A 27,772-nucleotide genomic window follows, 5' to 3' on the forward strand; every position below is an offset into this window, starting at 1 on the left:
CATTTTAGACATACTGTATATACTAGATTATAAGCCGGCCCGAATACAATCCGAGGCACCTAAGTCTACCACAAAAAACTGGGAAAACTTGGTGACTCGAGTATAAGCCTAGGGTGGGCTTATACAAGGGGACTCCCCGCGGGGAGTAAAGAATCCCCTGCCACAGCTGTCACAGCTGTGGCAGAGGATCGCGAAGCTCTCCCATTGATTTCAATGGGGATGCAGCTGCCAGCGGCCCCATTAAAAGCACTAGGATGTCAGCAGTGATTTTCAGGGAAGGGCTTTAAATATAAGCCCTTTCCTAAAAATCATCGCTAGCTGTAGTAAAAAATAAAAATATATATATATGCTCACCTGTCCGCCGCTGCTGGCGCTCAGGCACGTCTAGCTGCTTGACATCCCAGCACTGTAATGAAGTTCTTTCAGCAGGCGGGGATTTAAAATTCCTGCCTGCTGAAAGGGCTGTGTCTGATTGGCTGAACACTCAGCCAATCACAGGCAGTGCTCAGCCATTCATTGAATGACAGCTGAGCGCTGCCTGTGATTGGTCCCAGCGCTCAGCCAATCACAGGCAGCACTTGACCATTCAATGAATTCAACCAGGACAAGCTCTGCACAGACATTACCAAACAAGGGCTGTTGGTAGATGCCTGCAGACCTGTGAATGCAGCTCTCGATTATACTAGATGTAGTAAAAAATAATCAGTAGAGGGTAAGTAATGTAATTACATAGTTACTCGATTTTATTATGGGTGCTCTGAAAAGTATCACAGTTCTATAGCAGTTTGTTGGTATTATGTTCACTTGTATCGTGCATTATGTTTTCTGTTCTGCCACAGAAACAAAGAAAACTAAATGCAAGCTGGAAATAGATCTACCACATTTGTTTGCCATGCAGTGCTTATCTAGTGAGACATGAATGGTGCTCAACGGATACCACTGTCTACAATGGTGTTTGTCAAAAATTTAATTTGTAATGTTCGTATGGCAAGTATTTACATAGTGGCACATATTTACTTTACAGCCACCTTTTATTCAAGTAATAAACTAAGTAATTTCTACGAGAATATTTTATACTGTGTGGCAAGGCAGTGCACAGAATCACCTGCAGGGGGCTGTAAAACAGGCATTCTGTGTGCTAATCGGCAGGGACAGCTGTATGGGTGTGTCAGCAGGAGATAAAACCTCCAGACACACTGAGCCACAGGGCTGCTACTAGAGCTACTCCCTGGGAGAGAAGCTGGGAGGAAGCTAAACGCCTGAGATCTGTGGCAGACCAGGCTGTGGTACGGCCATGACTTAGACCGGAAAGGACGCCCCGAGACTGACACCCTGGTTGGGTACACTGTTGGACATTGTTGTGACGTATACTGGCGCTAGGCCACTGTATTAGATAGGAGAGCACGCTATGCGAGTTAGTAGCCAGATGGCTAGGATTTCGGTTGTTAATGCATGTGTGCACTGTGACTAAACAACATTGCGAAGAGTGTTATTTGCTGCCAAAATAAAATGAACTTCCTGAGTTTTAGCACCTACTCTGGTCTAGATATGGGTCATTGAAGCGCGACCACCCACCTAGGTGGAGGAAAGGTGGCGATCCTGTGGGGTGACTAATTCCCTGTTGATACAACTTCTTTATAAATAAATCACCAGGAACCATAAAAAGAAATTATACAGACTCACCACTTCACGTTTTTCAACTTCAAACCACCGTGAGATGCCAGGTAGGCTTTGCACCAGCGTTAGAGCCGTTCTCTCTACCCAGAGGCTCTTAAAAACGAAAAGAAAAAAAGGTTCTTCATTAAAACTGAACATGTATGTAATAATTTAAAAGGACAGAACTGCAGTTGCAGAACAAACATCTGATGTACAAAAAAATACCATACCACCAATAGTTATTCTCTCACTTTGCATATTATGTAATCTGGAGTTGACAGTACCGTTTTTTCTTTTTATATAAATGCTTCATCTAGAATATATTGCTAATTGCCAGTGGTCCATTTCTTTGCCAGGCAGTGTTTGTGTACTAAGGATAATAGGAGTACAAATCACTGAAGCACTGGGGTTCCTTTGATGCTACTGTACTTTGATGTTTCTAGATTTAAAAAAAACACCTAATCCAGTACCTGGTATGAGAACTACATACCGAATGACTAAAATTTACATTCAGCTAGCATTCACCTCTCATAAGAAAACTTTGGGTCGGGAGAGTTAAACTTTCTCGTTAGGGAGAGCACCTAGTAGGTGTAAGGAGACTTGTTAGGCCATGAATGGTCCTGTGGGAAATTTATTAGAATGAGAAGATGTAACAATATCTCTACAGCGCCACATAATACAAGAGGTAACAATTCTGCAAGTCAATATCTGATTTTTTAACTTGTCTTGTAACATGACTGAGAATATAAGCCGAAGCCAGGGTGTTCTTCAGAAGGAAAAGATAGAATCATAGAATTGTAAAGTTGGAAGGAACCTCCACGGTAATCTGGTCCAACCCCCTGCTCAGTGTAGGATCATTAAATCATCCCAGACATGTCTTTCCATCCTTTGTTTGAAGACTTCCATTGAAGGAGAACTCACCACCTCCCGTGGTAACCTGTTCCTCTCATTGATCACCCTCACTGTCAGGAAGTTTTTTCTAATATCTAATCTGTGTCTCCTCCCTTTCAGTTTCATCCCATTGCTTCCCGTCTTTTCTTGTACAAATGAGAATAGGGCTGATCCGTCTGCACTGTGACAGCCCCTCAGATATTTGTAGACAGCTATTAAGTCTCCTCTCAGCCTTCTCTTTTGCAAGCTAAACAGTCCTAGATCCTTTAGGCTGCATGTCCACGGGCAATGATCCGCTGGCGATAAATCACCTGCGGATCATGCTCTGTAAAGATTTCCATAGAATTACTATGGAAATCCCAGCACCGGCGTCAACGAGCGGAGAATCATAGCGATTCTCCACTCGCAAGTTTTAAATCATGGCATGCTGCAATTGCCGCAATTATCCGCAGTGAGCCTATCTATTAGATAGGCTCATCTTGGAGACTTGTCAGTGCTCCCCCCTCCTCCCCCGTAGTGGAATATCGCTAGTGATATTCTGCCTCGACCATGGACAGGGGGCTTTAACCATTCCTCATAGGACATGATTTGCAGACCGCTCACCATCCTGGTAACTCTTCTCTGAACTTGCTCTAGTTTGTTCATGTCTTTTTTAAAGTGGGGTGCCCAGAACTGAGCACAGTACTCCAGATGAGGTCTGACTAAGGAAGAGTAGAGGGGGATAATGACCTCATGTGATCTAGACTCTATGCTTCTCTTAATACATCCCAGAATTGTGTTTGCCTCTTTTGCTGCTACATCACATTGTTTCGTCATGCTTTTTCTGTAACCCATTAGTATACTCAAGTCTTTTTCACATGTGCTGCTGCTTAGCTCAATTCCTCCCATTCTGTATGTGATTTTTTTTCACTTTTCTTGCCCAGATGGATCTTGCATTTCTCCTCGTTAACCATGCACAGACAGCCTGTTTTTGCCTGTCATCAGCGTATAGTAAATTCAATCTACCCATTTGCATAACACAACTATTAAATGCTCAGGACAGGACACTTCTGTAAATGCTAATCCCCATTTCAGTAGTTTGAGGAAAGGGGACTGCACAATGATCTCTAAATTGAAGTCAAGAAAGATATTAATGGTAATGCTTAATTTTGGTCTCTGCTTACTGGGTAATTAGACTGGTGGTTTCATTCTCTGCACCACTGAGATGTATACCTTAAAAGGGTTTTCAGGGACATTTAAAAAAGGTTCAAAGGGCTTAATATGAGATAAAATGCAATGCTCACCTATCCCGGCCGCTCCCCATCACAGACTTCAGTGGTGATTCTTCTATAACCACTAAAGCCTGTGAGTGGCTAAGAGGTCACATGCACAATGTAAGACACGTGACTGCCTGCTGCTTCTTCCGGGTTCTTTGCGTCGGGGACTGGGGCTGCAAAACTGGACTGGGAGCGACGGGAAATAGGAAAGTATTTCACTTTTAGGTGATTTTAAGCCCTTTAGCTTTTTTTTATGTCCCGGAAAACCCCTGGAATAAGAAATGTCTTATAATGTACAGGTAACCCTTGTGCTGACAAGACTTCTAAAGGCATGAAGCTACGAAGCCCCATATGCAGAAGGCTGGGATTCTGCTACCTATCATTGCCAGCAGTACCTTCTGTAGCAATTTGTGTGACAGTAGCTATTTTGTGGAATTGGACTAGGTGGTCTAACCTTTGCTCTTCACATGCATCAATGATACTTGGGCACCCATGAGTTGTCCTTCCTTGGACTACTTTTGGTAGTTACTAACTAATACACATCACATAGCCCACAAGGCCTGTTTATTTTGCGAATTGCTGTGATGCAGTCATCCAGTGCCTAATACATACCAACCCTTGACAGGAGCCATTGTAACATGATAATTAGTCTTATTCATTTCACCTGTCAGTGGATTTAATCATTGCTGCAGTATATATGTATACTCACGCACTGTATATATATGTGTGCATATTATGTAGATAAGCTTTAGGACACACGGTACAATGTCAGCCTTACACTAAATTGTATGCAGAGTCCTGTGAAACCGTCCTGTCAAATAGGAACCTATCTTTAGCTCTGAAAAATCTCCAGAGGACAAAAGTCTTTTCAAGGGATCCACTTCCCCATTTTCATCCGGATGATAAACGTCTAGATGTAATTGAAAGCTTTCTCTCTTTCTCTGTGCTGGGAATATTCAAATGCAAAGTAGTTATTTCTGCTAACACAAAATTCCTTGTGTTACAAAGCAGAAATAGGAAATGTGTAAAGAAAATGTGACCTCCTTTGCACTCTGCACAAACTCTTAAAGATACAGTACACTGCTTAGCAGGATTGCATGTACCAGAAGACTGGAGCACAGTTTGCAGAACGAAGTTTTACCTTAAATTCATTTTCCTTGTCCTTTGTGCCCTTATGGAAAGGTCTGTCATACCGGAACCTCCAAATGTGATTCACTTTGTAGAAGCTTTTGATATTATCAGGAATACCCTCTCTCTGCAGAACCTCTTGACTTTCAGGAATAGGAGTAACAGCATAAATCTGTAAATCTAGGCACAGAGTTAAGGCTTGATCCAGATGGAACAACAGTAAACATACATTTGAGAAAAATGTCTTCAGGCTACCTACACACATGGGCAAGTGCGATATCGGGCCGATATCGCACTCGTGAATGTGCAATATACCAAAGGAGTTCCCATCTTCTCGTGTGAGGATCGGAAGTGTTTCCCATTGATTTCAATGTGAAAACTTGCATCTCAGTATGTGAGTGCGAGTTTTACACCTATTAATATAGTAAGTGTATCTATGGCCATAACTGCACCAAATTAGAAAAAAAATCTGTTAGCTATGTGCTAGCATATATTTAATCTATAATTTATTCCAGTTTTCTGGCATACATTATAGTAATTGTGGTGAACCATGGCGGCCTCGCCCACTTAAGTAAGCCCCACCCACTTTTAAAAAAGTGGTGAGTCTGGAGTAAAAATCAAAAAAGTCACAAATTTTTGCGTAACATAGCAATGCAGAAATATTTGCTTCTTTTCTTTTGTGCAAGGTATCTGGTGCATTGGCGATATTAAAGTCCCCTCATAATGTGACAAAAAAGAGAAATATTAATAATCCTGTCTAAACTCAGACCAGCTAGGATACAAATGTTTCAAATTTATCACAGAGGATCATGGATGATAAATCTGGCACAGCTTTAGAGACTTAACTATTTGCTACCTATTGTTGATTTAGTTGGCGCCAAAGTACTGGTATACGCTGTTGCATTTAAGCCAGGCCTGTTCCTGCTAATGTAGCATCCTTTCTTCATTAAACCAACCCCCCGGTGAAGTGAGGCACAGTGGATTATGCTTTGTATTTGCTTTATAAATCAGTTGAAAATGTGAAGTGATATTTTCCAGAAATGTGTCAAATTTGGTTACATTTTACGGCAAGATCTAAGCGCCGTCACTGCCCCAAGGTGTGTTATTGAAGAATGCTATATGCTTAATCTGCAGCATGTTCTGTCTCTCGTCTTTACTTCCTCCCTACCATCTCCCAAATACCTGATGTGTCTATGGATTAATAAACGACAATGAAAAATAGTAATTCAATACTAATAAACACTGCGACAGTAAAGCAAGCACAAAGTAAACCAGCAAACATTCTTGTAAGGCCTCTTTCACATGGGCAACCGCGATATCACTGCTACAAAAGTGATGTGATATTGCTGCTGTGCACACACAATTTTGTAGCGTCAGTGAAACCATGGGCTTCACATATATGCGTTTTGTAGTGATATCGCATCGCTATAAAATCGTGCAATTTGTAGCCCGTGTGAAACAAGGCTTAAATTTGCCTTTTTTTTGGTGAAATTAGAAATATCATTTGCACATAAGGTGGAAGTAAGGTTGCTGAAAAAATGGAAAATTGTAGACTTTCATTGATACAGAAAAGCAGTGACCTTTGTTACAAGGAAGCTACAAATTAATTCTACAGAATATGGTACAATCTTGCAAAAGCCATTTGTTTATGCATAAAATTAAGGCTGGGCTCATATGGCTGTCTACAGAATCTGCTGCGGGCCTCTCTCAGTGGATTCCAAGTGTAAACCCGGCTGTGACCCTCCATATAGCCACCGAATGTACTGCGTATGACCACGTACTCAGGCAGGCGGTCATGCAGAGTACACGTTTTTTTTTAGTTTACACTTCCCGTGCTATCGTACCTGCCGCCCATATGCAACGGAATTGCATGTTGGCTGCGGGTATATACAAGTCTATAGAGAACAATGGGTTCTATGTCGCGGATATCCGTGGTAAAATAGAACATGCTGCGTTCTATTTTCTGCAAGTGAGATTATGCAATTCTAACCCGCTAACTGTGTAATCCGGTGCATTTGATTGATTCACGTATCACCAAGGATCAAACGCTTGCAGAATCCGTGATTCTTATCCAGTCGTGTAAGATCGGCCTAAGATATATACATTTATTGAAATAAGAACTTCTCAGGGCTTGTGCATTGAATGAAAAAATGTATATTCTACTTACAGTGAAGTCATTTTAAACCTTTCAAACTGTTATTGATGGAAGTCAGGTCATAAAACCATAGGACACAATTACATTTGGAAGATGATGGAGCATGTATGCAGCCTGATGTGCCTTTTTTGACTTTTATATTCATACTGTTATAAGGATACACTGTGCTTCTGCCTGGAAGATAGTTTCATCAGGCTGGTTGGCATGCTGCATTGCAATGGCATGTGGGAATTCTGTAAGCATGCGTTGCTGGAAAGCTTCCAGTCTCTCGTAGTCATGGCCTCGACAAACAAATTCTTTGTTCTGTTTATGAGAGAAGTTAGTTCATTACTGTTTCAGTTTGATTTATCAATTGTATCATCCTCCTCAACAAGAAAACATAACTATTATAACTGGTGCTTAGCTGTAGGTAGTACTAGAAAAAAAATGAAGCAACCGTATGATATAAAGATTTCTTTTTCTAATCATTTGTTATTGATATGGAATACGATCTAATAAAAAAATCAATTTTAAAATAATCCAAACACACAATAACAGCCCATTCAGATGGACATATATTCTGGTCATATGCTGTCTGTGTATTCCACAAAAAGCGCTCGGAGCCGTAATAGTAAATGAGGCTATTCACATGGCTCAATTTTCACAAAGACTATTGGTCCTTGGGAAAAAGACTGTTTGTTTTGAAGGGTCCCTAAAAACACTGTTCTACAAAAAATGAGAAGTTAATTGTAATGGAGACATGATTAACAAATTTACCTAATTTTTGGATGAACACAAACGTTACATTGAAATTCTTGTTTTGAAGTTACAGAGGGAAAAAGTGAAAAGCACTACTACAAAACAGAAAATTGTGGTAGATTGTGGATTTAGGCTGGATTCACACAGGGCAGATTTGCAGCGGTTCTGCCGCAGCAGATCCGCCCACGGCAAAACCACCCGCGGCCGCTAATCTCGGGATTAGCCAGCCATGTGGACGAGGTTTCTCAGAAACCTCGTCCACACGGGACGGCTAATCTGCTGTGGTAAATCCGGTTGAAACCGCGGCTGCGGCGGCCGCGGTTTCAAAAGAGGCAGCATGTCTGTTTACATTCGGTTTTTTGTTTATTTATGTTACGGCCGCGCTCTCCTCTATGGGAGAGCCTGCCGCAACGGAAAAGCATGCTGCCGGACCGCTCCACAAAGCCGCCGCGGCTTAAACCGCGGCGGTTCTCCCGGGGGAAATCCGACGAAAATACGCCCCGTGTGAACCCAGCCTTAAACTACTATCCCTGTATTTATTTAGCGGGACTACAGCAGGGATACATAAAATTCCATTGTTATCTCTGTGAACGGGACAGGGACAGTCGTGACAAAGGAAATCTTTACTAGAAGAATGTAGTCTATCAGCCGCTTGTCACTCCAGATAAAGCCTTCCTTCCAAGCCTATACATTAGGGTGGCTTCAGATGAGCGTGTATTTTGTGCGTGAGTATGCGTGCGTGAGTCTATTAGCCCAAATGCATTCCCTATGGTGTGTGCACATGTCCGTGCTTTACAGGCCTGTGCCTGCAAAGATAGGACATGCGTGCACTATAGTGAATGCACGCATTGTTTTCAATGGAGCCGCGGCTGCTGCCAGCGGCTTCATTGAAAACAATGGTCTGCCGACACCCCTGCATTCTTTTTCAGGGAAGGCCTTTACATTTAAGCCCTTCCCTGAAAAACAAAAATTTTAGTGTAAAAAAAAAAGAAAAGAAAAGAAAAAATAAACTTACCTGTCCGCTGCTGCTGTGTCCCCCACGGGGATGAAGAACACATCTGTGACAGATGCAGCAGAGGAATTTTTCAATTCTCTACCGCAACTGTCACACATGACAGCTGTGGTAGAGGATTCTGTTGCTGGCCCCCCTATCAATTGATTTCAGGGAAGGGCTTTAAATATAAGCCCTTCTCTGAAAATCCAGTAAATGTGCTGTAAAAAAACAAAAAAATAGATACTGACCTTGCTTCAGCTGCCAGTGCTCAGCCACCTCTTCTCCTGCTGTCCCCTGCACTGTGGTGCTGATCTATCAGCAGGCGGGGATTTAAAATCCCCGCCTGCTGGAAGAGCTGAATGTGATTGGCTAAGGTGCTCAGCCAATCATAGGCAGCTGTCGCCGAATAAATGATTCGGTGGCAGATGTAGCAGCAGGGATTTTTTTTTACTAGCAGGGATGAAGGAAACATCTGCCGCATCAGCTATTTCCTGTTATCATCATGGGGAAAAAAATTAAGGAGGGAATATTTATTGGTCTCCAGATCAGACAACTTCAAAAGAAAGAGGAATTTGAGAGTCAGCTGAAGGACAGCATAAGAGAAGCATGGAAGGTTTTTAAAATTGTGTCTACTAGTTTGTTGAGAAATTTCAGAGCAAAAACTGTCATCAGTTTGTTGATGATCTTCTAACGACATACGACAAAGTCAGCTGCAGAATGTCCCTGAAACTGTAGATCTTGTATTCCCATTTAGATCTCTTTGCCATTAATTGCGGTGTGCTCAGTGTTGAACATGCGGAGCGTTTTCATCAGGATATCAGTCATTGAGAAGTGCTATAAAGGTGAATGGTGCCCTGCAATGTTGGCAGATTACAACTCCACAAACGGAATACAGGAGCCTCAAAGACGTCACATTTGAAGCATGAGCATGCATATGCTTTCTAATAAAAGAAAATCCCATTAAACTCCGCATTCTATCTTTTTTTCCTCTGTAACGTCCAAACAAGAACACATCTCACATTTTCAATGTCATTTTTGTGTTCAGCATCCAAAAAATTAGTTAATCGGGTCTCAAAACCTGTGTTGAACAGTAGTATTGGCACATGGACGGGGAGTGAACAGTGCAACTTGGATACGGCCGTCTGAATATGACCTCAATGATGTTATCTTGGCTTTAAGATATAAGAACACTCATCTGTTCACAAATGATGGTATTAAAAGTATCACAGTGATAGTGCACAGTCTACACAGCCGATGCTGTTCTTCCAGTTGTCAGAATAAAGTTGACTTCACCTTTGTGATGAAGTATGGCTTTGTTCATACAACCAGACTTGTCTGCCTGTCAGAACTGAACATTTGTAAGAAAACAATAGACAAATGCATCCAATATTCCAAACTATGTCTTTTGGCATATGTCTGGTATACATTACATCTAACATTAGATAGCATTTGCCCAAACTCAGAGTATACTAAACATAAACAATTCTTTTAAGCCGAACCCTCAAAGAAAGATGTACTACTTCTTAGTGTTCATATTCATTTTAAAATTCTATTGTTTGTAACACATACCCTTAAAAAAAATGGGAACTTTTTTCCATAAAATCCAACTCGAAAGAACTCTGGCTCCAATCGTTGTTGGTCCATTATCTTGTCATAGAGAGATGCTTCCATCATCTGTACAAACAGAAAATACTTATTTTTGAGTCAGCCACAAGATATAATCACATCAAAGATGGCTTCTGTTTGCCTTAGGCTTATGTATACGAAACCTGTATGATATTGGATAGTGGCCATATGGCTTTCTAGTACGGAGACACCTTGGCTTAGTTTGCCATCATACAAGCTCCATTGTGTGTCATAGATACAGAGCTATTTTCCCCTAGAAACAATGCTTCTTACCAGGGGCGTAACTAAAAGCTCGGGGGCCCTGATGCAAAACTCTATTTGTATATGTACCCATACCCATACCTAAACCATGCTGCACAGAGACATAACTTGAAGCTCCTGGGCCCCAATGCAAAACCTGTAACAGGACCCCAAACTATAATGCTTTATTCATAGTACTGGGCTCCCTATATGGAGAAGAGAGGCCTTATGGGCCCCCTAAGGCTCCTGGGCCCGGGTGCAACCTCATCCCCTGCACCCTCTATAGTTACGCCCCTGCTTCTTACAGAGATCACCTTGGTACATATGTCAACTTCTGGAGCATGCCATATTTTCTGTCACATTCAAATGGACTCAGACAAGCAAATCCTTGCTGTGTCTCAGTATGCAGCACCAATACATGAGATTCTACATGATCTTTGATGACCGCATGAGTGTTAAAATCAATCAAAATATCTCACAGTTGGTTGTAGCTGGCACTGTATTGCCACACTGTAACTTCAATTTTTCCCTATGGAAAAAAATGCTAAATTGCAACCTTTGTATTCCATAGGGAACACTGAAAACTCATTCCAAGCTTTTAATAGAATTGCGCTAAAGTGAATATAATAATGCTGCAGTATGCAGAACAGCCAGTACCAAAAGTATGGCATTCAAAGTACAAACCACAATGCAGACAGATATGAACTTTGAAGAGTACTCAGAGAGTCAGCCCCTTCCCCACTAATCAGATATTGATCACTTAGCTCCAGGATAGGTCATCAAGTTTTACAAATGATAACCCCTTTAACAAGAACTTTTTTGGGAGATTATCAAATAATTTTCATATTACTCTACAGAGTAAGAAATTAGCTACTAATGCGGGGTGAGCGGGGGATTGCAGAGGGGAGTGGGGGGGGGGAGGGAGAGAGAAAGAGAGAGCTCCCCCCTGTTCCCCACTGCTACCCCCCCCCCCCCCGCTCCACCACGCCGCCCCCCAAATCTTTTCACCCGAGTAGCCAGGTACTCGAAAATAGCGATGCTTGATTGCGAAATCGCCCTTAACGAGTACGTTCGCTCATCTCTAGCTACTACTTCACTCAAAAATCCCAAAATGTAGCAATTATAAAAATTGATTGCAAGCCAGTCACTGGACTGGAGCCACTTTGAAAAGATTTTCAAGCTACTCAAGGCATATGTACAGAGAGCTATATCAAACCAATTTTTCTGTAGTGACATAAGTCCAGGTGTAACCTTAGCCAAAACATGTCATGAGCACAACTTGGTAGTTAAACATAGCCAGGATGAGGGAAAAAAATAATAAGACACATGTGCACAGAATGTCAGTACACATGCCTGCTGTTCTACATTTCTTGTTATATACTATGTGTGTCAGCATGGACAAACAGAAGTTAGTCATACAGTAGCTCAATTATAAACCAAGAAATAGAAAGTATTAGCATTTCCAGAATCATCTATATTACAGAAAAGCAACATTAAGTCATGGGTGTCACTTACTCTCATCTTGCTGAGATTCCTGTAGTCATAGTAGTTTTCGTACTGCTCAGCAAGTTTCCTGCAAAGTATTATTCCATTCTCCCAACACTGTGAACAAAAGAGAAAGACGAAAACTCAGTGAAATGTGACAAAAAAAGAGCATAAACCATTTAACCCATTATTAGTGCATTCTTATTACAGATAAATGGGTAATTTCACTTGCATATAGTTTGATAATATGATTAATATATGTCCATCTGAATGGGCTTTTATTGTGTGTTTGGATTATTTTAAAAAGGAAAACATTTTTTTATACATATAGACAACTGGACCGTATATAATATTTTGCATCAAAAGGACTCATATCCATTCAGGCTTTAAAAGGAATGTGTCATCTGAAAAATGCTATGGCTTTAATGAAGTTTTTAATGCTACACATATTTTTACCGAACTTTTGTTGTGTAAGCATCCTGCATTGTACAAATGCGTTGTATATATCTAGGTAAAGGTAAAGTCCCCCCATGCAAGCACTGAGTCCTGACTGACTCCTCGAGTGACGTCACATTGTGATGTTTTCTTAGCAGACTGTTTTTGCAGAGTGGTTTGCCATTGCCTTACCCAGTCATCTTTTACCCCCCAGCAAGCTGGGTACTCATTTTAACAACCTTGGAACGATGGAAAGCTGAGTCAACTTTGAGGCGGCTACCTGAATAGAATCCACAACCTTTAGGTCATGAGCAAGAGCTTAGGATTGCATTTCTGCTGCCCTAACACTCTGTACCACACAAGCACAAGGTCCACTTAAAATCAGAATACATAAGCATCTCTTTAATGTTAGCAATCAGAATGTATTAAATATATCTGCGGTGTCACGGCATTTTTTGGAATGCCATAATGGCAACTGTAAGTTTTTTTCATTTAAAGCTATTGAGAACATAAGCTTTTAACCCCTTAAGGAGCAGGTTGTTTTGTACCTTAAGGACCAGACACTTTTTAGGGATTTTACCCATGTGACGGTTTTACTGCTCTATTTTTTTTCCTTAAGCTACCAAAATTATTTTTGCTGCGGCTTTTTTTCTGTGACATATAGGACTATTTTTTTAATAGCTTTTTCACTGACTTTTTTCCCCCGTTTTTTAGTTTTATTGGGGGTAAAAAGCTAAAAAAAATGATTTTTTAACATTTATAGTTTTTTTTTTTTAATTATTTTTATATTTACACTAAAATAAAGTATGGGAATGGGTTCCTCTATTTGTTTCGGATGTTTTGATATATAATATGTATGGTTTTGGTTTACAGGGCGCTTATAGCAACGGTTTTGGTTGGCGTCGGTTTTGGGTTATTTTCATTCTTATGTATATATTATTGTTTTATTCTGGAATTTTATTTTACTTATTTATGTAATTGTGTTTTTTACTATCTATCTATGTCCCCCATGACGTCATGTAAGACCTCTGGGGGACATTCACATTGTGAAAAGGTTTCTCCATCCATAGCATAGCATAGGAGATAATTTTATGATCAGTGGAAGTCTAAACGCTGGGACCCCCACCAATCCTGAGAACGGATGTTTTGTCAGTCCCCAAGTGAATAGAGGTTGCGCAGAGGAGCCACTGATTCATGCCGTTCAATGACAGCACTGGAGATTGCTGAAGTACCTAAAGGAGTTCTGTTTTCCTGCTCCATTCGGAGAAAAAGAAAGCAAATCCCTGGGCCAAATAGTTTCGTCTTATGATGGAACTGAACGGCACCGAATGAACCCCTATTGACTATAATGGGTTCTGTTTGATTTCCATTCAGCAGTCCGAAATGTTACTGTTATTTACAGGACAAAATAGTGAAAATCCTAACAGAACCGCTGATGTGAACGAACCCCAAATTATGCAATTTGTCACACTTTGATCCAGAAGAAAAAACATAAGTTTTTATATGGTGGTGATAATACATATATATGTATGTATATAAGCTGATAGATGTCCGGTGAAATTTGTCAGGGACATGATGGATGTCTCTGACAGATTCCATCAGCCATCTATCAGCAAATACCGCCATACAGTAAAAAATTATACCTTAAATGTAATGTATTTTTACTTTAACATGGAAGCCTATGGGTGATGGACGACTGGCAAATAGATGCATATGGTTTTTTTTCATTTTGTTTAACAACTTGTTCCGTATATTGTGGGATATGTTGGCTTTAGGGACAAGAAAAGTAGGGATACCTCTGTATCTCTAACACTGTGCTACAATGAGAGGAAGAAGAACACAGAGCAGAACCATGAGCTGTTGGGCGACAGCAGCCAGGAGTAGTGTGCTATCAAATGTACTGCATGTTAGAAAAAGCAACACAGCTATGTAGAGGAGCTGCACAGATTCTACATCAGCGAAATGGTAGTTACAGTTTAATGAAGATTACTAAAAAAGCTGTGCAAAGAAAAAAAATCAGTACAAAGGTGGAGTGAACCTTTATAAAATGGCTACTGCAAGAATGGCAAACATTTGTCCTAAATGTTTATGCGGAGTCAAGAAAATACTTTTTGAGGCTTTTTAAAGTAGTATTTCTTTACTCATATCCTGAAAATTGAGTTAACTACAAAATCTAACGAGCTTTAAAATGCCACGTCAACTTCATAGGCACCCAAGAAACTGATATAGGGAGTGGTTTAGCATTGTCAATACACTATGAAGCTGGCAGTTGATGGAAATAGAATAATTTGTTTGCTTTTAAATCAGCAATGCCTTTATTGTGATACATTTTGTCAGTCTGGCGTTGTAGAATTTACAGTTTCCTTTCCTATTTACTGCATACAGTTGCAATCAAAATTATTCAACCTGCATTGCAAATTGGGTTTATTTGGCAAATTTACAAAAACTTTTAGCTGTTTGCCAAAAAAAAAAACAATACATTTTTAAATAGCTCAGCACAACTGACATAATAAGTGGTTTCTTCAAATTCAACACAACCTGCTACTTTTAATGACTACTGCAGTCTCAGAATGATTCAGCCTCTGCAAGACAAACGTCTTTAGTACTTCGTAGAGGGCTCTTTTCTTATGACTTATTGCAACTGTGATGCATAATCAGATACCAGCTTCTGATAGTGTCCCTGTGTTAGACGACTCCTCATGGGCAATGGCCTCCAGTTCACTAATATTCTTGGGTTTGCGTGCTACAAACGCCTTCTGCAATTCTCACTCTAGAATCTTCCAGAACGCCTTCTGAAACCAAGTCTAGGTGGACCTTGAGGTATGTTTGGGATCACTGTCCTGTTGTAAGGTCCAATAACGCTCAAGCTTCAGCTTCCTCACAGAAAGCATGATGTATTCTCCTAGCACTTCCTGATACTTGATTGAATCCATCTTGCCCTTAACATACTGTAGGTATCCAATGCCAGAGGAAGCAAAGCATCCCCAGAGCATTACCGAATCGTCATCATTCTTAACTGTAGGTAGGGTGTTCTTTTCAGCATATCCTACGTTCTTCCTCCCACACATACTGCTCATCCATAAGCCTGAAAAATTCCGGTTTTGTTTAATCGCTCCACACAACAGAATCTCAAAACTTCTGTGCTTTATTTATATAGTTTTAAGCATGCTGGAACTGAATTTGCTTGTGCTTTTGGGTCAGTAGACGTGGGCATGAAGACCTTCAGTGTTTAGTATGCGCCTTTACTATAACAAAGGAAGACCTCAGTGCCTGCTGCCACAAAATCTTGCTGCAGATCTTTTGCAGTCATTTGAGGTTTTTTGACCATCTGGCTCCTTAGGACTTTGGTGGCAGCGGGAGATAGCTTCCTGTTTCTGCCACGTCCAGGTAGTGTAGCCAGTTTTCCTTGAACTACGAACTTGTGAACTATGCTTACAATTGTATCTCCAGGAGCATTCAGTGCTTATCTTTTTGTGTTTTTTTTCATTATCTGTGCAAGACAAAAATCTCCTCTCTTTACTGCTGGAGCACTCTCTTTCTAACATGCAGTCAACTGTCACAGTCAAAAAAGACCTAGCCAGTGTCAGTATTTGAAGCCCTTAGTTAGTTGCATTTGGTGTGCTTGAGACGATCACCAATTTGCAAAGGTGTGCTGTTATGAGGTATTGTAGTTTTGTAAATGTGAAAAAGTAATCTCATTACCACAATACAGTATATACTTCTGCCAAATGTATCTTAAAAAATATATTACATCATGTTCAAATCATTTTTAGCCAAACACATGCACCATAATTCTTTCCCAACTTGTGAAGACAAATTGGTCTATATGTCTTCAACCTCATTTATTACGTGTGTAGACACTTGTTGCACCTTTCTAGATGAGGGGTATGGTTTTGAGAAAAAGGGAGATGGCTGAGCAAGGAAATCAGAAACGCTATCTTTTCTCCTTAGGGAGAGCACCTAGATGGTGAGTGAGGAGACTCAAAAGGCCATTCATGCTCCTCTGGGTAATATGCAAATAAGGGAGATGGAATAATACCTTCACAGTGCAAGTGTCTAGACACGTAATAAATGAGGTGGAAGACAAAAAACCAATTTGTCTTCACAAGTTGGGACAGAATTATGGTGCATCTTTTTGGCTAAAAATGATTTGAACATGATGTATTATATTTTTTAAGATACATTTGTCAAAAATATAGGAGCAAGGAGAGGCACGGCTTAAAATGTGACAATGTTTGTTAAACTTGTTTTGACACAAACTAATCCAATCAATAGGTGGTGCAAAGTTAGACAAAAGCGTCTAAGAAGATGCACCAAATTTTTCATCCAGCGTAAGTCACTATGATATATTTGGAGCATCTCCAGTATGCTCTAAATTTACACTGTCAAAATATTAGACAGAATTAGTAAATCTGCCCATACTCTGTTGCTAGAAAATACATAGCTGATATGTAAATACCTTCAGAGCAGCCTACCTTGCCAGAACAGTTTGCAAAGTGAACTTTGAATCATTGAGCTAGAAAAGCTAATTATAAGCACTGGAACTCATTTCAAAGCATAAGGGGAAGCCTGGGCTGACAGCTCACTAACACAATAAAGGTGAGCTAAGGTAAGCTTTAGATTATATGTAAATAATACACTGCTATCAAAAAGTATGTACCCCCTCAGCTGATTTCTTCCATCTTTGCTAATCTGTCACATGTAAAAGTTTCAGATCATCCATCTATTTTAATATAAGATAAATACAACACAAGTAATAAAAAGTACAGCTTTTAAAAGATCATATTTAGAGATGAGCGAGCATACTCGCTAAGGCAAACTACTCGAGCGAGAGGGGTAGAGCAGGGTGGAACGGGGGGGGGGGGGGAGATATCTCTCTCACTCTCTCCCCCCTGCTGCTTCATGCTCACTCCCTCACTAGTCTCCCCCGCCTGCACCCGAATCTTTTGAGACGAGCGGGCAGGTACTCGCATAAGGCTCTACTCGCTCGAGTAGTTTGCCTTAGCGAGCATGCTCGCTCATCTCTAATCATATTCTCCCATGTGAAAAAGTAATTGTCCCCTATACATCATAATTGGTTGTGCCATCCCTGACAGTAACAACTGCAATCAAAAATTTGCAAAAACTTGCAATGAGTCTTTAACATTACTTTTAAGGGATTTAAAGTTTTAGGGATCATCTAGAGGTTTATTATCAAATGCAAGATGAGTCTTTTTGCTGTTTTTGGTCAGCAGTGATTTGCGCCTTGCAACTCTCCCATGAATGCAGTTGTTAATAAGGTCTAAACTATCCTACTAAAAGTAATTAGCCACATGAGCAATAATTAAAAGTATTTATTTACATATGTTAATACTTAGCGGGGCCTCCTCTGGTTCTAATGCCATCAGATACTCTCCATAGCATACTTTCTATAAACATCTAACACACTTTAGCTGCTATTTCTCTGCATTTATCCTGCAAACATCTGAGTTCTCTTAAAGGAGAGGGACGCTGTTCATATTTCCTGTCCTGATGTTCCAGTTCATCCCAAAGACATTCAATAGGTTTCATATTAGAACTCTGTACAGGCAAGTCTAATCTTGGAACATCCATATCCTCAAACTAACATAAAACACTGTTGGATTTGTGACAAGGCGCTTTGTCTTGTAGGAAGTATTGCTGACCATTTCCAGAATACTGCCACATTGTCATCAGCACATTATTCTCTAGAATGTCAAGGTAGACCTCAGTCTTCATGGTTCTTGCCACTACAACCAACGGACTGATACCATGCCAGAACCTCCGTTGGCACAACACACTCAGGTAAAAGGTGTTCCACAGGCATGCTCCATACTAAAGTATGTCCATCTAATTTGAAGATAAAGTAGTGTGATTCATCCCCCCATAGAACATTCTTCCATTGTTTAACTGTCCCATGACAATGCTTCTTGCTCTATAGCAGACAGGCTGATGTATTGCACTTCATAATGGACGGCTTGTGTGCAGCGGCATAATTCTGTTACCATGAAGGGCGGCGCAGGGAGCCGCGGTCGTTGCGCGTTGCTCCGGCGTCGGCTCCGGCGTCCTGGAGCTCTGTGTCGGGGCTTTCCCAGCGGCTTGGGGCGGCCGGTGGGTGGCAGCGTCGGCGTGTCCGCCCATAGGGTGCCGCCCACACTCCTCCACCCTTCTTATACAGCAGTGGGAGAGTCGGCTCCTCCCACTCTCCACCCTTGGGCGGAGCCTTGCATTTATAAGGCTGGCAGTGACTTGAGCTCACTGCCAGTTATTGCTTCTGTTAGCCTCTAGTCAGGTCTGTCTCAGTCTGCTCTAGTTGCTAGTCAGTGTCCTTCCAGTTTGCCTGTGAGCTCCATCTCCATCCTTGCTTTGCCTTGTAAGTTCTGTTGATCTGTTCCACCTGCCTTTTCTGTCGGCACTCTGTTCCCCGTTAGTTATTTTCACCTAGGTAGTCGCCAGGTCCCTAGCCAGTGCAGGGACCGCCGCCCAGTTGTCCGCCTGGGGTTAGCCAGGACCGAGGCAAGTAGGCAGGGACAGTGGGGTGCGGGAAGTTCAGGGCACCCCACCTGGCGCTCGGGGGGCAGAGTGCCGTAACATAATAACTGGCCCTTTAAACTGTTTTTTTTCTCCCATGGAGGCGATCAGCTCCCTCACAACCCAGCTGCAAGCCCTGGTGCCTGTGATCCAGGATTTATCAGCTCGCATGGTGGCCCAGGAACAGTGGGCGTTGTCACAGGGGCGGAATGCCTCAACCAGTCCCGAACCCAAGTGCCCTCTTCCCGAGGTGTTATCTGGGGAGAGGAACAAGTTTTTTGTTTTTCAACAGGCGTGTCGGTTGTTTTTTCGGATGCGTCCCCGTTCTTCCGGGTCGGAGGCCCAGAGGGTCGGGCTTATAATGTCCCTGCTGCGGGGCTCTGCCCAGACCTGGGCTTTTTCCATTCCTGAGGGGTCCCCCGGCCTGCAGTCGGTGGACTCCTTTTTCCAGGAACTCGGGGGTATCTTCGATGAACCGGACCATGTGGGGTTGGCGGTTTCTCAGCTGTTGGCGTTGCATCAGGGGTCGCTTTGTGTGGAGTATTATTGCTCCAATTTCAGACGCTATGCGGGTGATACTGCATGGAATGATAGCGCTCTGAAAGACGTTTTTCTGCAGGGCCTCTCGGACGCGGTTAAAGAACTGCTGATTTCCCATCCCATTCCCGGGTCCTTAAAGGAGGCTATGGAGCTAGCGGTGAAGGCAGATAGGAGGCTCAGGGCTGGGAAGCAAGATAGACAGTCTCGTAGAGTCAGGGAGGTCGTTTGTCCTGTTCCCTCCTCTTCCGTGCCAGTCTCTGTTCCCGAGCCTATGGAGCTGGACCCGCTGGACCCCAAGGAGCGACGCCGGATTCGTTTATTGCATCATCTCTGCCTCTACTGCGGGAAAGCTGGACATCGGGTGATAACCTGCCCCCTGAGGCCTCAGCGCCCACAGTCTGAATCGGCAGAAAGACTCCAAGATTGCAGGAGGATCGCCCAGGACTACAGGTACATCCTAAACTTCTGGTACCTTGTCAGGTTAGATTCCGCAACTTCTCCCGCCCAGGGCAGGCGTTTATTGATTCTGGAGCAGCCGCTAACCTGATAAGCATGCGTTTTGTTAGGCCCCTGATGGCTGAATTTGTGGCGCTGAAAACGCCAATTCGTTTTACTAGCATTGATGCTACTCCGCTTGCTTTGGGCTTGGTACGATGGAGGACCCCAGTGTTACAGTTCACGGTGGGGGGTCGCCACTTGGAAGAACTATCATTCCTGGTGATGGAGAAAATGTCAGTAGACATGGTACTAGGGATGCCGTGGCTGGCGTTGCACAGCCCCCAATTCGATTGGGCCACTGGGGAGCTGACCCAGTGGGGACCATCCTGCCATAGCCATCTTGCTCCCCTTCCTCTCTGCTCAGTTGATACCGCGCTCAGTCCCCGTGGTCTGACTTCCCTTCCTACCCCGTCTGCCTGTCCTGCTGCTGATGTCGCCACCGATGTGCTGCAGGGGGGATGGAAGGAAGTGCAAAAGAGTCTGTCTGTATCTGAGCCATACAGGGTGGGACAGAAGGTGTACCGGTCCTCTGGAAATCGCAAAAGGAGGGTTCGCAGGGTGTTCCATAAGTCGTTATCGAAACCTTTTGTCCCTAGCCAGTGCAGGGACCGCCGCCCAGTTGTCCACCTGGGGTTAGCCAGTACCGAGGCAAGTAGGCAGGGACAGTGGGGCGCGGGAAGTTCAGGGCACCCCACCTGGCGCTCGGGGGGCAGAGTGCCGTAACAAATTTGTACATACAATACTGTGCACTTCCAATTACAAACCATGGCTGAAACTTCCAAGGGTGGACATCTGATGTAGCATGGTTTAGGACACGTGACATGTCAATAAGACAAAATCTATGCTTCTCATAGGAGTCTGCAGATACTTTTAATAGGACAGTATATCTTATTCTGGAATAGGGTATACTGACGTTAACTAAAGCAAGTGAGTCATGTGGTTATTTAGATGTCCATTTGGGTTCTTCCTGGGTGAGTTGTTGATACGCCAATGCGATGGTGAAATTTTGGTAGGTTAGAAACTCCTGGGAAGGTTCAGCACTAGAGTTGAGCGAACATACCCTGCTGAGCTTGATGCTCGTTCGAGTATTAGCGTACTCGATGGTGCTCGTTACTGGAACAAGCATCAAGCTGTGTTCGACCCCGCCCCAGTTTTTGGCTCCTCTCCACCACGACATGCCTGTTTTGGCCTCTCCCCGCCTTGATGCAGCGCGCGTCATTGGCAAATTTTTTGCCTGGCAGGCGAAAGAGAGAGAGAGAGAGAAACGAACCTAGAAAAAAAAGCTCGGCACCCGGCATCCCACATACAAAAATGCTCGAGTCTCCAATTGTAGTCAATGGGGTTCGTTACTCAATACGGCTCTCGAATTTTATGAAAAGCTCGACTCGAATAACGCGGACTCGAGCATTTGGGTGCTCGCTCATCTGTATTCAGCACTCTTCCATGTTTTCTCTATTTGTGGAAAATGTCTTTCACTGTGGTTCCCTGGAGTCCCAAAGCCTTAGTAATGGGTTTGTATCCCCTTCCAGGGTGGTAGATTTTAATGACTATCTTGCATTGTTATTTGAATCTCTTTACAATGTGACATAATTGTGCTGATTTTTGATATTTTCTAGCTTGTTTCACATTGCCATGGAGGTTCTAAAGTGGTTTAGATTCAACACATCTAACAGTAGTCATGCCTGAGTGAGGCTAGAGAAACCAAATCCAATTGTCAATTGATTTTAAATAATTGGTTGATTTAGCAGCTAAGAGGGCAATTACTTTTTCCACGTCAGGCCAGGTAGGGCTGAACAGCATTTTTCTTCAATAACTTAAATCATCATCTACAAACAGCATTTTATGTTTATTTAGGCTATCTGTATGTAATATTAAAAGTTGCTTGATGATCTGAAACATTCAGTTGTGACAAATATGCAAAACTATGAGACATTGAGAAGGGAGCAAATATTTTTTCACATAATTGTGTATATGCTAAAATAGTATAGCATGCCATTATTTTGCTAGTTCTGTGAAGGCTTTTGTTTTAATTTAAGAGGTTAGTTTAATAATTTCTAGATGATAATCACTGAAAAATTAAATACAGTCTAATTCAATAAAATCTGCTATCTTTCATAACTTGTATCTTCCAAAATTCCTAGATATAGCATGTAGAAAATAAGCGTCCCTCCCCCTTTCTTTCCCTGTAGCATCTTTGACAGTTCTTATGTATCACAAATATGTGCCTGTATGCCCTGATTTCATTGGTGTCAGTTGGTGTTAACCACAAGCATGCCATGGCATCATATAAGATGATGGGAAGGAGTTCCCATCCTGCCTGAAAGGGAGAAAAAAGTACGATGCCAGCAGTACAATCCAGAGCACTTTAGGCGCTCATGTCCATAGGAGGTTTTTCACCGCGTATTATGCGTGCATTGCACGGCCACGTGGTATGCGGTGAATGCACATGTGTGTGTAGACACTAAGTATTGATACGCATGAGAAAGAGATTATTGTAAATGTAAACATCACTACATCTTACATTTACAGATATGGCCAATGATAGCAGGATATATGTAGGATGCATATAGAGAAATACCGTATTTCCCGGCGTATAAGATGACTGGGCGTATAAGACGACCCCCAACTGTTGACTTATACGCCAGGAATACAGTGTAGAAAAAAAAATCAATACTCACCTCCCGCAGTGCTACTGCAGGCTGTTGCTCCCTCCTCCACGCCGACAGAGCATTGCTTCCGGGATGCGTGGCTTGAATGCCTCACCTCAAGAAAGCTAATGCCCTGATTGGCTAACTCAGTGCAGCATCAGCCAATGAAAGCTGGCATTGCATCAGCCAATCACAGCCATTCAATGATGTCATTGAATGGCTGTGATTGGCTAACCCAGCACCAGCTTTCATTGGCTGACGCTGTGCTGAGTTAGCCAATCAGAGCATTAGCTTTCTGGAGGCAGGGCATTCAAGCCCCGCATCCAGAAAGCAATACTCTGTCGGCGTGGAGGAGGAAGCGACAGCCTGCAGCAGCGCTGCAGATCATCGCAGAATGTCGCGGGAGGTGAGTATCGTTTTTTTGGGGGTTTTTTCTACAGCTTATTCCCGGCATATAATACGACCCCCGACTTTGGACAAGATTTTCCAGGGTTAAAAAGTCGTCTTAAACGCCGGAAAATACGGTAATAAACGATAATTTTTTGTTAATCTTTTGTTCCTTTAACTGCACAATTATTGTTAAATAAATAGGAGAAATTTACTAAGCCTGGCATTTATATAGCCGGACTTAGTAAAAATTTCCCAGGCGCACGGTGCGGAACAGGTCTGTTCATCTATTAAAGCACACCCCAGCATCTCCGTGCAACTTCTCATAAATCTATGCCAGTTCCAACCAGTTTCTGGCATAAATTATACATAATCTTTCTGTCGGGGGTGGCCATATCCCCTCCCAACAAGCTTTACCCATTTTTGGAAAAGGACCAGCGTAGAAATGAGAAGAGTTGCACATTTTTGCACAAATACCTACTTATGCAAAAACTTATGACTGTTTTTATTTTAGAAACTGGCATAAAAAGATTTATAAATGTGCCCCATAGTGTTTAGTATAACACATCGTGTCATTACAGAAGGATAAAGTGAAATATAAATTTTCAATAGAATCCTTTATTATTTTATAATTATGTTACCAAAAAAGCTAAGAACAAAAACACTGAGTATAAGACCAGAGGAAAGATTAAGAAAACCGTCTTACTTTCCCTCGATCAAAATTCTGGATAATTGTCATATGAAGATATTCCTTCCGTTGCCACTCTGTCTGCATTGGGTAGCTGAGAAATTCTCTGAGTGGACGATCAGACCATTCTAGTAACTCATCATACAGGAGAAGGGTGTAGGCAGCCTCTGCATTGGATACAATATAAGAATTAGGCACTGAAGAATTATTGATACACATATAAAAAGTGCTACTATACAATCCACTTTGCGCAAATTTAATGACGGTCTTTAAAAATAGGAGAAAAGGGTCAGTGCTCAAAATAAATTTATATTTTTTTGGATTATTGTGAAGCTAGAGACACTTATGCAGGTCAGGCTGTCTTCACATCACACTAATCGGCTCACTTGACATATGCCAAAATATTTAATGAATGCCAAAATGGATGCCACAGAGTGGTATCCAGTACCCATAAGTACACAATGTTAAAAAATGCATATCATTCTATTTTCTTTCTTTCTTTTTTTTAATAAAAAGGCAATTCACTGTCTCCTGGCAGCTAAAAGCTGCCATCATATAAGTTTAATGGTGGCCTCTGATAGATGTCATATAGTTGCATCTTTGACCTATAAAGACCTACTGAAAACCCAAAAAAAGTTTACCTTTAATGTATTCACTTTATAATATTAGGCCTCAGTCAGACGGGCGTTTTTTCGCGCGTTTTGCGCATCGCATGTCGGATGCGCATGCGCAAATCGCGTGGCCGGAGGCGAAAAATTGCGGGAAAAATCTGCACCTACCCGCGTTTATCGTCGCTGCAAAATGCCCGTCTGACCGGAGAAAAATCGCCGTGCGCATCAAAATGCGCATGAAACTTCGTCTGACCGGCGAAAAAAATGATTTTGGTGCGCACATAAAACGGCGAACGCAGATAGGCGCGATTTGCGAATCGTCGTGTCCTATAATTTTTCGCAAAAGCGGACATGTGACCGATATCATAGCGAACTATTGGTTCTATATATGCGCGAAACGCATGCGCATGCACAAAACGCGCGAAAAAACGCCCGTCTGACTGAGGCCTTAGATAGCTTTATATAGAATAGTGTAGTCTACTACTAAAGCGCTGCGGAATAAGTTGGCGCTATACAAATAAAGATCATTATTATTATTATTATTATTACTCTACTTCCAAACTGTTTTTCTTTACAGTATACTAACCCCTTAGTGAACAAGCCTGTTTGCGCCTTAATGACGAAACCAAATTTTGGAAATCTGACGTGTCACTTTAACATAGAATAACTCTGTAAAGGTTTTGCATATCCAAGTAATGCCGACCTTGTTTTTTTTGGCACATATTGTACTTCATTTAGGTGGTAAAAATAGACTGATAGAATTTGTGTATTTTTTATTAAAAGTGCCAAAATTGGAAAGATTTTGAAAAAATGATCATTTTCCCAAAATAGAGGCCAAAAGATGGACCTTTTTGGACTCCTACAGACCCATATATATGAGCCTCTTAGTGACTGCCCCACAGTTTTTTTACATCCTGGCTTTGTGGGCTTTAATCCCCAGGGTGGGCGTGTTTTTCCATTAAGTAAATGTTGACGATGTATTCATATTAGAATCTGAGCTACAGACAAATTATGTTGAAATTAAAGAGCTCAGTGACTTACATCATTGCACAGCCTTAGTATATCACCTGTCCATCACATAGGTTTGTACAAATTAATATAGTTAACACTTTAAAAGCCATATTATTAGACAAGTCCTGGCCTACTTAAGTTCATCTGTAAAATAAGGCAGTGCTCAAACATATACAAGGTTTTATTACCTGTGAAATTTTGTGCTTTCATATGCAGATCATACAGTTTGTGAATATACCGTATATACATTTCTTCTTTGTTCAGTTCCGTTTTATAAAAATTCTGGGAAGAAACAATATCAAGTTATCCAGATTGTAATAAATAATTGACAGAATTCTTTATTTTCTAGCACACACTAGTTAAAATACACTGACATGCCAAAAATCATTGGACGGGAACGAATATCGTGTAGCACCCCATCTAGCCTTGTGACGTGCAGCAGCTTGATGTGGTATTGATTTCACAAGTGGACGGAAGACATCTGGAAGGACGTTGAGCCATTCTTTCAGAACAGCCACCTAGAGTTCTGTGACATTTGTGGGTGCAAGTTCTCAGGTAAGGACAGACCTTGCCACCAAATCCCACAAATATTCAATTGGACTCATGTTGAGCAAATTTACGTCTGCACCACACATGCACCCCAACATCAGCCCGAAACAATACTGCAACTCATCAGACCACTCCACATGCTGCCAGTCCTCTAAATTCTAATTGATAACCTCACAAGCCAAGATGAAGCCGTCTGTCCAGTGTCATGGTGTTAACAGAGGCATTCTCATGGGTCTTCTGCTCACATATCCCATGGAAGCTAAAAACACTGTACTGACCTGCGAGATATGTGTGGGGCTTCCTGCATTGAATGGAGACGTGATTTCTGCCAGGCACTTGACTGTTCGCATGGACAACTCTAGCTAGACACTACTGGTCTCCATTATTAAGTAACCATGGGCAGCCACTGTACTGTCCATTATGGATAATAATGCCTTTTATGACATCTTCAGGGTACATACATGACACTGTAGATCAAGAAATATTCGCACAACTCCAGAAATGGAAGGGCCCATCTGTCTCTTACCCACTATCATGCTGGCCAATGTTCAACCTCACATACAAGAAAACCGCTCATAACTCACACAGGTGTGGACATTCGCCAGTAATTACCTGAGGTAATGCCACTTCATAATCAATTTACATAGTGCTATCCCATGACTTTTGGAATGTCAATGTATATTGTCATCACATAGCAACAACAATATGTAAAGACTAAGAACACCTTCACAACCAAATTTTTCTAATGCTCCAATGCGTCTAAAATGAAAAATAATGTAACTTTGCAAACAGTTTTCATTAAAAAATGTCCTTTCAGATACATTCTATTGATTTAAACCATACTAACCATCAGACCAAACATTGCTTATATTTAATCATTCTGTTATTTGGCAATTTGTTTTATGAACAGGGCTATTGATTTCATGACTTGTTGCCTAGGGCTATCCTCCTATGTAAGGCTGCAAATATGTTTTATTCTACCATCTCATTCGAGTTCAAAAATGTGTGGTGTAAAACTCCAATTTTTTTTATTTACATGAGTTTGTTAGACATAAATGACTGATGAAAATCAAAAATAGGTCAGATTAAATAATCGGAGAGCTTTTGAGCTATGCCCTTAAAGAAGGCCTCACGGGATTTATGGTAAATGCTCTGTAATTGCTAAATAAAACAAGCCTTGCTCTGATGTCGAGCCCTGCTGTTACTGCTATGACGGCTAGAACTGCATCTCATTAATTCAGACAAGGTCACATCTTATCCTTTTTGGACTCAGAATGCGGAATTTAATAGTAGATTGTTTGTATCTTAAAAATCTTTAGCATTTTAATATTGCCCTCGCAAGTAATTGCCTGGGTTATAAGGACAAACTGGATGAGCCGAGATGTTCTCTTACCTGCAAGAAATGCTCATTTCACATCATTACACTCTGAATAGATTTGCTTTATTGCCACCGAGTTGATTTTAATGAGAAATTAAATAACGTGTAGAACACAATGTGAGACATCTCCATTTAGACATCAATGCAGGCTGTGTAATAAAGTGCAATGAGTGTCTTACCAATAGACTAACGGTGCACCCAATCTTTTTTCCATCTACTTCTCCCATTTTCATGCAGTCTCTAAAATAAAACAAACAATTGGCAAATAGGTTTTATGTCAATTGCTAGAAAGGGAAAACCACAGCTTTATGAATATATGTTGAAATCCAG

The 27,772-nt window shown here is 41.7% G+C and overlaps 1 protein-coding gene across 1 annotated transcript in view; it reads right to left on the minus strand.

Annotated features, from left to right (window-relative positions):
* Positions 1-27,772, minus strand: part of DOCK4 (dedicator of cytokinesis 4) — a 300,819-nt gene that overhangs the window by 40,951 nt on the left and 232,096 nt on the right. The window contains exons 34-41 of the mRNA XM_066591773.1: positions 27,622-27,682; positions 25,704-25,797; positions 23,912-24,060; positions 12,200-12,286; positions 10,388-10,492; positions 7,248-7,389; positions 4,945-5,111; positions 1,684-1,770 (exon numbers count right to left, since the gene is read on the minus strand). Of these exons, the coding sequence (XP_066447870.1) occupies positions 1,684-1,770; positions 4,945-5,111; positions 7,248-7,389; positions 10,388-10,492; positions 12,200-12,286; positions 23,912-24,060; positions 25,704-25,797; positions 27,622-27,682 (892 nt within the window). The remainder of the gene's footprint in view (positions 1-1,683; positions 1,771-4,944; positions 5,112-7,247; positions 7,390-10,387; positions 10,493-12,199; positions 12,287-23,911; positions 24,061-25,703; positions 25,798-27,621; positions 27,683-27,772) is intronic.

This window comes from Eleutherodactylus coqui, chromosome 2, assembly GCF_035609145.1.
Source record: "Eleutherodactylus coqui strain aEleCoq1 chromosome 2, aEleCoq1.hap1, whole genome shotgun sequence".
In the NCBI taxonomy this organism is placed as follows: Eukaryota; Metazoa; Chordata; class Amphibia; order Anura; family Eleutherodactylidae; genus Eleutherodactylus; species Eleutherodactylus coqui.